The following is a 10,778-nucleotide window of genomic DNA, read 5'->3' as shown; positions in this document are numbered from 1 at the left end:
CAGATAAACTATTGTCAGAGTTCAGTGTTTACTGCCTTCATGTTTCACCATTCAATATGTTTCTGTCTACTCTTTATTAAGTCACAGTGACAGCGATGCCTTTTGTCCATATTAGGTATTTCCTGAAGCGCCATAAGTTCTATTAATTTTTCCATTTGACTTTCAGATGTGGTCAGTTGTTAACTTGCTCTGTATGAAAAGAGCTTTCCTGGAGGGGAAGTGAAAGTGAAAATGAAGAGACATATCCCAGCAGACTAAAGGCTGTAAAGCAAAAGGTGATTCAGTGAATCAGTTTTTTGTTGTTGTTGTTTTTAACACATTGTTATTATATATGTCACTTAGATATTATAAGTTGCACTGAGCAAATAAAGCTGGATAAAACAACAACAGTGTCCATTTTCATTTCAGGCTGCAAAGCCAAACAATGTGATTATTTTTCTATTCCCACTGTATGTACAGACCACAAATTTACTGATACCTTCAGTGGTAGACATCATGATAGATATGAATATTACTACTCTCAAGCTCAAAGACAAGTTTCCATGAGCTCTGTGAGCTGCCCATCCTGAAAGAATGCAATGGATAAACCTCTGATACCCTCATAATTCACTCCTTTCTGCCACATAAGCATGCTAGTTTTCTTGCCATGCTTCTAGTCTTAAAGATGACAAATGACTCCTTTCCTGTAAGGAATTTCTTTTGATTTGTGGGAGTTTCTGGTGTCTAATAAATGTAGGCACTACCAGATGGTGGTAAAAAAAAGTAGAAAATGAGCTGTTGCTCGAACATATGCAAGATTCGCTATTAATTATCCAAATGGTACTGTTTGACAGTCTTCTGCACGCTCAAGGAAACACTGATTTCATGAAATTCACTCTACAGAAGAGAAATACGGTCTTTAAAGACTCTTAAGAGAGTGTTGATTTCGTGATCTGCATATTGTTCAGACTATTCCTTGAAAATATAGTAAACGCTGCTCTGCTCTGTTTGGATTTAAATTGCATCATTAGAGGTTTCAGTGAGTTATGTACATGCTGAAATGCAGTCAAGGGAGAAAACATACAGGAGATTCTAGCATAAGTCTAGTGTTAATGTCTGAAATCGTGGGTTGGAAATCACTGGAGTGTTCAGTGGAAACTTTTTGCAGTCATGAACCATAACATGGTGGCAAGCAATGTCCAACCACTGCACACTGAGCTATCCCATCAGACCTTGCTTTTCACCCTTTCACCTTTCATATGGTTGTGCATTCACACTACTTGTCGCCACCTATCGAATTAGAACGCAAAACAGGAAGAAGAGAAATGACCTAGACAACCTCAGGGCCCCTTTTTACAGTCACGTACCAATCCAGCATCCTGCTGAGGTGTCATTAGATACTCTCGGCCTCCCGGGAGCAACTGCACTGCTCTCAACTTTGGACCATTTTCTGACCTTGAGAGCTGGGGTGTGTACCTTACAGGGGCCCACTTTTCACCTCTAACCTTCTGCTTTTATTGCCAATGCTGAGTTAATGAAGTGTTGAAGTATTTTAAAGCAGAAGATGAGACCAGGAGAAGCTTAGTCCTACTCATTTTGTCTTGGAAATTCACCAATCTACATAATACAGTATTGCAAATTAAAGTATTCATCATCCTACTCTTAAAAATTAGGTAATAACTGTTATATCCACACAACTGAAAAAAGCCTCCAAAAGAGTTGCTACTTTTTTAATGACTGGTCAATGACAAAAACTAATTTCCAATTTCACTCAGGAATTTATTGCATAGTAGAGACTGATTATTATACATCTTACTCAGAATACACAGGGTAATGTAGAGTCTCAGCAATATTTTGTATTGCGTTTCAACCATTTGTGGCCCTGGACCACAAAACCAGTCTTAAGTGCCAGTTTTTGGAGAGGTATACGTAATCTGAGAGCTGAATAAATAATCTCCCCATTTATGTATGATTTGTTAGGATAGGACAGTATTTGGCCGAGATACAACTATTTGAAAATCTGGAATCTGAGGGTGCAAAAAAATAAATAATGAAAATCACCTTTAAAATCCAAATGAAATTCTTAGCAATGCATATCACTAATCAAAAATTACGTTTTTATATATTTGTGGTAGGAAATACAAAAAAAAATAAAAATAATTGGCATTAAATAAGAATGTTTAATTTTTACCCATACAATGTTTTTTTTTTTTTTTTTTGTCCATTGCTAAAAATATACCCCAACCAATACCCCAAGACTGGTTTTGTGGTTCAGGGTCACACTTGTATTTCGTTTCGATCTATTGGAATGAAATATTCTTTTGATCAGTTTAACTGTACCCTGTCGTCATCAATTTACTTATCACTGAGAACTTTCTTCCAACAAACATGATCAATACCACTATGATCCACTGAATAGAAAAGAATACGTTTGAAATCAGGTGTTGTGAATCAGGCAGTTTCAACAGAAAAGAGTACTGTGTACTGTATACACATGAATGTTATAAGTAAATACAGCTGGATAAAACAAATTGTTTGTCTTCATTTCAGGCTGCAAAGCAATAAACTGTGATTATTTTAAAGGGGGTGGTTCTTTTCTATAGCCACTGTATGCCTATAGCACAATCTTTTATTTTATCTTTTATATTTATCCATGATCTGTCTAGAGTCTAGACACAAGCACAAAAAATTCTCTAACAGTAGGTTTTCACACTTGTTCAATTTAGCAGCCTGTCTCGAAGCTGTTTTATATTTAGGTGGATTAAGGCCTAAGCTGTGGTCGAGTGCACAGTTAGTCTACTCCAATATTTATGTGATTAGCAGAAAATTATGATATATTGTCAATTAATTCATATAAATATTAAGTTTAGATGTGTTTTGGGAAACACACACACTTCTGATAAGGACCCTTTCTCCAAAAAGCTTGTCTACAACACAAATGTAATGTCCTCCTGTATATTTCATCATATCCTTAAACCTGAAGTTTATTCTTTAATGAATTAGATGGGTTTCCTATTGCAATCTGAGCCTGTTCCCTTTTAAGGTAAGATATTATTTTTTGATTGTTAATTTCACGATTGGCTCCCTTCAAGGTTTAATGAGACAATTTTAGCATCACTCATAACCTACCACCCATAAATTATATGAGTAGACTGAGGAAAGATATCTGAAGTTTGGCCTCAGAGAAGACATGATAGGCACTCACAAAGCAAAACATAATTTCACCAATTTGTGTGAAGCACAAGTGCACAAGTGGGCATTCAAACCTATTTTTCATTCCTAGAAATTCATTATATTTTCTCGCCTTGACCTGTCATCCACCTTTTCAGACAGCATCCGCATTAACTTTTCTGTTTCACTTAACTTGTTTCTGTCAAGGTAGCATTGTCTTCGAGACCCTGCGCTCTGTGTTCTTAAAACATTTAGTGTGGTCTTCAACACACTGCAAACCAGACCATTTGTCATCTGAAACGTTGCTGATACACTCTGTGACTTTGCATGTAAACTTAAGTGAGTAGCCACATTCGCCTCTGCTCTGCAGATTTCATTGGACTTTTGGACCTAATTCATATTCATCCATCCTTGCTAGACATGTTGTTGCTCCAAAACAAAGCCTAATTCAGATGTGAAATTAACTTTTTAGGTAAATGTTGAAACCATTTTAAGTGGTAAAGGTGCTAATCTCTCAGCACATAAACTCACAAAAACACATCATTCCGTGGCAGAAGGAAGTGTCACTTACAAACCACAATCATGCTACTTGTACACCAGAGTGAGCTTTTACTAGAAAACCTCAAACTTCATATTCACATCACCAAATGGCAGATGACCATGGAGTATCACAACATTTCTAACAACTCTCTGTTTGTCCGTACCTCAGCAGTAGCATCCAGCACTGTTCTTGGATTGTGCTGTGCGCTGGGTGTACCCGGTAATGTAGCGGCGCTGGTCATGCTCGCCCAGCATTTAAAGGATGACAGTTTCACCCCAAAACTGATGTTGAGTCTGGCTGTCTCGGATCTATTGAGTCTGATATTTCTGCCTGTGTGGATTAATGCCCTTCTGAACGGCTGGGTTTTTGGCCAAGGTCTGTGTAAGTTATTTTCCTATGTAGTGTACTGGAGCCTCTACAGTAGTGTGCTTTCTGTCACTTTGTTGAGTGTGCAAAGGTACCTGCAGGTGCTGTATCCACAGAGATGGGCCAAGCTCGGGCAGAAGGGACAAAAGTGGCTGATTTTTGGAATATGGACATTAAGTGGAGCTCTGGGTTCTTATGCTCTTTATTACAGAAACGTGAAGCAGAAGGCTGGGCTTCTACGCTGTTATCAGGATTATAAGAATAAACAAGAAAAAATAGTCATCTTATTTGTCGAAACTCTAGTGATGTTTTTTGTGCCTGTCTTCAGCCTGTTGTGTTTCTACCTTCAACTTCACCAACGGATAAATCAGTCAGTTTCCTTCAGAAGCCACAGGCTGACAAAACTGTCTGTCAGGATCGTAGTGGCCTTCTTCATATTTGGGACCCCTGCTATGATCAACAACTTGGTCTTAATGGCAATGCCATGGGAATCAGATGGCAGCAACAATATAACTGGCGCTCTTTTCTTTATTAACAGTTGTGTGAACCCCTTTCTTTATGCCTTCTCAGCTCGAACGCTGCGATGCAGAAGAAAACAGCATTCAGATCAGCCACAAGAAAATCTGAAAGTTAGTAAACACACTCAGACTAAAAATGTGCACTTCCTTTACTCCTCTGACTAAAAGTGCACATCTGCTGGCATCTGTTTCTATTATTAGTGTTTGTTTTAGTGTGTTCTTTTTTTATCTTACTGTATCTAAAGTCCGTACAAAGCTTTTCATCATACTTTGTTTCCTCAACATTCGTCTCCTCAAATTGAATATACATTACTCCTTCACATTTACATTGGGCCTTATTTTACAGGGTTTTCTTAAAATTTAATTGTGTACTAATCTAGCTTATACTTTGAACTTGACATTGTGTATAAATATCAGCATTTATAACAAATTGCTTGAGATTTTCCTAATTTGTAAGTCACTTTGTAAAAAGCATTTATTAAATTAATACATTTAAGCTAAATGCCCTCCATAAGTTAAAATATATTTTAACACACACACACACAAACAGTATACATTCAGACAAATGTAGTTTAATAAAGGTATGTTTTAACTAGAACTGAAATTCTATTATTCTTGTTAGGTTGGGATCAGTTTTTATATTGTTTATTGGAAAGTTGATGCATTTGTTTTAAATATCTAATTTACAATTTATTTTATTTACAATAGTCTATCTATCTGCTGATCACAAAAATGATTCGATACTTCCTTATATTTAACATTTCTTTACTGCTTAAATTCTGCTGAAAACATGTTATGGTTTCCTGTAACAACATGCGTGAGTAACCCTAGTCAGCAGTGGTTACAGAAAGTGGGTAGGCCTTAATTCACATCGCCCAGCTCAATTTCAGACAAAGTGACTGTGATCATTATGCTTTGTTGAAAATAAAATTGCATAATTGCATTCCATTTATAAGGTTGTATTATTTAGACAAATTACCACATGTGGAATTATATATGGAATTATATACATAACAAAAAAGTGTGAAACAAGTGAAAATATATCATATTCTAGGTTCTTCAAAGTAGCCACCTTTTGCTTTGATTACTGCTTTGCACACTCTTGGCATTCTCTTGATGAGCTTCAAGAGGTAGTCACCTGAAATGGTCTTCCAACAGTCTTGAAGGAGTTCCCCGAGAGATGCTTAGCACTTGTTGGCCCTTTTGCCTTCTGTCTGCGGTCCAGCTCACCCCTAAACCATCTCGATTGGGTTCAGGTCCGGTGACTGTGGAGGCCAGGTCATCTGGCGCAGCACCCCATCACTCGCCTTCTTGGTCAAATAGTCCTTGATGCCTTCAGTGTGACTCTACAATTTTCATAGTCATGAAAATAAAGAAAACTCTTTTTCGGTCCAAACTTTTGGTCTGTACTGTATATATAATATATGTGTGTGTATATATATATATATATATATATATATATATATATATATATATATATATATATATATATACACACACACACACACACACACACACACACACTAGGGGTGGCACGGTTCGCTGAAAAAAAACAACTGAACTGTTTGGTTCACCCCACACGATTCGGCACGCGCTGGGACCGCGGTTCAACTTAAATATGTCAGAGCATCTGTATGGTTTGCTGGTTGTCTATAAATAGCACGTAAAACAAACTGGGTTCAACTATTATATGTTTCTGTTGATGGATGTGCATTCTGGATTCCCAGACATAACAACAATAGCAATGAGAGGGAAAAAAACCTGGACAAACCATCCACTCTTAATCAATGTGAATTACTGCTGGAATATGAGCAGTCATCTATTTCGTCATCACCCGGGTGCTGATAGCGCACGCGCACATGAGACCTGAACAGCACACGTTACTATGTGTTTAAACTAAACTCATTTAAGCGTTGTCGGTTTAAACATTTAAAGCTGCAGTAGGTAACTTTTGTAAAAATATATTTTTTACATATTTGTTGAACCTGTCATTATGTCCTGACAGTAGAATATGAGACAGATAATCTGTGAAAAAATCAAGCTCCTCTGGCTCCTCCCAGTGGTCCTATTGCCATTTGCACTAATTAATCCGCTCCCGGTAAGAAACAACCAATCAGAGCTGCGGTCCGTAACTTTGTTTGTGTTCAAAATGTAGAAAAATTTATATAATAAGCGAGTACACCATGAATCCATTTTCCAAACCGTGTTTTTAGCTTGTCCTGAATCACTATGGTGCACCTATAATAAGTGTTTATATTCAGACTATTTTAGATTGCTTCAGGGGTACCGCGGCGGAGTAACCCAGTACCTTTGTGATTCTTTATAGACATAAACAGAGAGAAGTAGTTCCGGCTATGATGTTCTTCCGCAAGACGCAAGCAGTTCTGTTTATTAACCGCTAGAGTGTCAAAAGTTCCCTACCGCAGCTTTAAGAGCCAGAGGACGCGAGCTTGCATAAGATTTGTGCATGTTAGCAAACCCGCAAATATTAAGAGTAATATATATTTACATAGGGCATACCGAACTATATACACACACACTCACCTAAAGGATTATTAGGAACACCTGTTCAATTTCTCATTAATGCAATTATCTAATCAACCAATCACATGGCAGTAGCTTCAATGGATTTACTGGTGTGGTCCTGGTCATGACAATCTCGTGAACTCCAAACTGAATGTCAGAATGGGAAAGAAAGGTGATTTAAGAATTTTGAGCATGGCATGTTGTTGGTGCCAGACGGGCCGTTCTGAGTATTTCATAATTTGCTCAGTTACTGGGATTTTCACGCACAACCATTTCTAGGGTTTACAAAGAATGGTGTGAAAAGGGAAAAACATCCAGTATGCGTCAGTCCTGATGCTAGAGGTCAGAGGAGAATGGGCCGACTGATTCAAGCTGATTGAAGAGCAACTTTCACTGAAATAACCACTTGTTGCAACCGAGGTATGCAGCAAAGCATTTGTGAAGCCACAACACGCACAACCTTGAGGCAGATGGGCTACAACAGCAGAAGACCCCACTGGGTACCACTCATCTCCACTACAATTAGGAAAAAGAGGCTACAATTTGCACAAGCTCACCAAAATTGTACAGTATTGTTCAAAATAATAGCAGTACAATGTGACTAACCAGAATAATCAAGGTTTTTCGTATATTTTTTTATTGCTACGTGGCAAACAAGTTACCAGTAGGTTCAGTAGATTCTCAGAAAACAAATGAGACCCAGCATTCATGATATGCACGCTCTTAAGGCTGTGCAATTGGGCAATTAGTTGAATTAGTTGAAAGGGGTGTGTTCAAAAAAATAGCAGTGTGGCATTCAATCACTGAGGTCATCAATTTTGTGAAGAAACAGGTGTGAATCAGGTGGCCCCTATTTAAGGATGAAGTCAACACTTGTTGAACATGCATTTGAAAGCTGAGGAAAATGGGTCGTTCAAGACATTGTTCAGAAGAACAGCGTACTTTGATTAAAAAGTTGATTAGAGAGGGGAAAACCTATAAAGAGGTGCAAAAAATGATAGGCTGTTCAGCTAAAATGATCTCCAATGCCTTAAAATGGAGAGCAAAACCAGAGAGACGTGGAATAAAACGGAAGACAACCATCAAAATGGATAGAAGAATAACCAGAATGGCAAAGGCTCAGCCAATGATCACCTCCAGGATGATCAAAGACAGTCTGGAGTTACCTGTAAGTACTGTGACAGTTAGAAGACGTCTGTGTGAAGCTAATCTATTTTCAAGAATCCCCCGCAAAGTCCCTCTGTTAAAAAAAAAGGCATGTGCAGAAGAGGTTACAATTTGCCAAAGAACACATCAACTGGCCTAAAGAGAAATGGAGGAACATTTTGTGGACTGATGAGAGTAAAATTGTTCTTTTTGGGTCCAAGGGCCACAGGCAGTTTGTGAGACGACCCCCAAACTCTGAATTCAAGCCACAGTACACAGTGAAGACAGTGAAGCATGGAGGTGCAAGCATCATGATATGGGCATGTTTCTCCTACTATGGTGTTGGGCCTATTTATCGCATACCAGGGATCATGGATCAGTTTGCATATGTTAAAATACTTGAAGAGGTCATGTTGCCCTATGCTGAAGAGGACATGCCCTTGAAATGGTTGTTTCAACAAGTCAATGACCCAAAACACACTAGTAAACGGGCAAAGTCTTGGTTCCAAACCAACAAAATTAATGTTATGGAGTGGCCAGTCCAATCTCCAGACCTTAATCCAATTGAGAACTCGTGGGGTGATATCAAAAATGCTGTTTCTGAAGCAAAACCAAGAAATGTGAATGAATTGTGGAATGTTGTTAAAGAATCATGGAGTGGAATAACAGCTGAGAGGTGCCACAAGTTGGTTGACTCCATGCCACACAGATGTCAAGCAGTTTTAAAAAACTGTGGTCATACAACTAAATATTAGTTTAGTGATTCACAGGATTGCTAAATCCCAGAAAAAAAAAATGTTTGTACAAAATAGTTTTGAGTTTGTACAGTCAAAGGTAGACACTGCTATTTTTTTGAACACACCCCTTTCAACTAATTGCCCAATTGCACAGCCTTAAGAGCGTGCATATCATGAATGCTGGGTCTTGTTTGTTTTCTGACAATCTACTGAACCTACTGGTAACTTGTTTGCCACGTAGCAATAAAAAATATACTAAAAACCTTGATTATTCTGGTTAGTCACATTGTACTGCTATTATTTTGAACAATACTGTATAGTTGAAGACTGACAGTTGCCTGGTCTGATGAGTCTCGATTTCTGTTGAGACATTCAGATGGTAGAGTCAGAATTTGGCGTAAGCAGAATGAGAACATGGATCCATCATGCCTTGTTACCACTGTGCAGGCTGGTGTTGGTGGTGTTATGGTGTGGGGGATGTTTTCTTGGCACACTTTAGGCCCCTTAGTGCCAATTGGGCATTGTTTAAATGCCACAACCTACCTGAGCATTGTTTCTGACCATGTCCATCTCTTTATGACCACCATGTACCCATCATCTGATGGCTACTTCCAGCAGGATAATGCACCAGGTCACAAAGCTCAAATCATCTCAGACTTGTTTCTTGAACATGACAATGAGTTCACTTTACTAAAATGGCCCCCACAGTCACCAGATCTCAACCCAATAGTGCATCTTTGGGATGTGGGGGAATGGGAGTTTCGTGCCCTGGATGTGCATTCCACAAATCTCCATCAACTGCAAGATGCTATCCTATCAATATGGGCCAACATTTCTAAAGAATGCTTTCAGCACCTTGTTGAATCAACGCCACGTAGAATTAAGGCAGTTCTGAAGGTGACAGCGGGTCAAACACAGTATTAGTATGGTGTTCCTAATAATCCTTTAGTTAGTGTATACCGTAATTCCTCAAATAAAAGCCGGGGACTTAATTTACCTGAACTGCAGAATGTAATAGGCTTTTATTTGAAGCAGGCTTTTATTAGAAGCAGGCCTTTATTTCTAATTCCATCTGTTTTATAAGGAATTGTTTTAAATAAACATGTTAAATTAAAAGTGATTGCGTTCCAGTGGACAGAGATCATAACATTAGCACAGAATCAGTTCAGAATCAATCACCAAAAGAATCAGATCGGTTCAGATGCGATCTGTGTCAGTCTGCTTCATGTGAATCACGCATGCGCAGTATCATCAGCTCCTCGGTTATATATATATATATATATATATATATATATAATATATATATATATATATATATATATATATATATATATATAATGCATAAAGGTGAGTAAATAAGCTATGAAAAGATTAGGGTTAGAGTTAGGGATAGGGATATCTTTGATGTTGACATTTTTAAATTATTTTTCCGTATTCTTAGCATCCAGCCAATCTTCCTTATTCTGACACGGTAATGAAATATGAGAACACACTGTATGGCACGGTGGTTCCCTCCATGTTTATTAATCTTTTGACATTTTGGAGTTTACACACAATAGACGGACATATTGTATGCCAATAAATTCTATAATATAGGTCGGCTCTACCACCTCATTCATGAAATACTGTACGTGACACAGATATAATAAAACCATACAAATCATCCTCAAATTTATTTTTAGGATTTAAGTAATTAAGGATAATATACTTCAGTTGTTTTTAATATATTCATAAGCTTTTTTTGTCAAGTCTTAAGGCTGGTTCACACGGCAGGATAATTAGGTCGATTTTAGC

The 10,778-nt window shown here is 37.9% G+C and overlaps 1 protein-coding gene across 1 annotated transcript; it reads left to right on the top strand.

Annotated features, from left to right (window-relative positions):
* Positions 1–1,313: 1,313 nt before the first annotated feature.
* Positions 1,314–5,922, top strand: LOC128009246 (leukotriene B4 receptor 1-like). The gene has a single exon (XM_052592936.1). The coding sequence runs from the start codon at positions 3,733–3,735 to the stop codon at positions 4,738–4,740; it is 1,008 nt and encodes a 335-aa protein (XP_052448896.1). The 5' UTR covers positions 1,314–3,732; the 3' UTR covers positions 4,741–5,922.
* Positions 5,923–10,778: the final 4,856 nt, after the last annotated feature.

This window comes from Carassius gibelio, chromosome A5, assembly GCF_023724105.1.
Source record: "Carassius gibelio isolate Cgi1373 ecotype wild population from Czech Republic chromosome A5, carGib1.2-hapl.c, whole genome shotgun sequence".
Taxonomy (NCBI): Eukaryota; Metazoa; Chordata; class Actinopteri; order Cypriniformes; family Cyprinidae; genus Carassius; species Carassius gibelio.
The sequence above is the reverse complement of the archived record's forward strand: the minus strand, read 5'-3'. Positions and strand labels throughout refer to the sequence as shown.

Bases quoted from the DNA above. Each gene is read 5' to 3' on its own strand.
- LOC128009246 (XM_052592936.1), top strand. From the start codon at position 3,733: ATGCTACTTGTACACCAGAGTGAGCTTTTACTAGAAAACCTCAAACTT.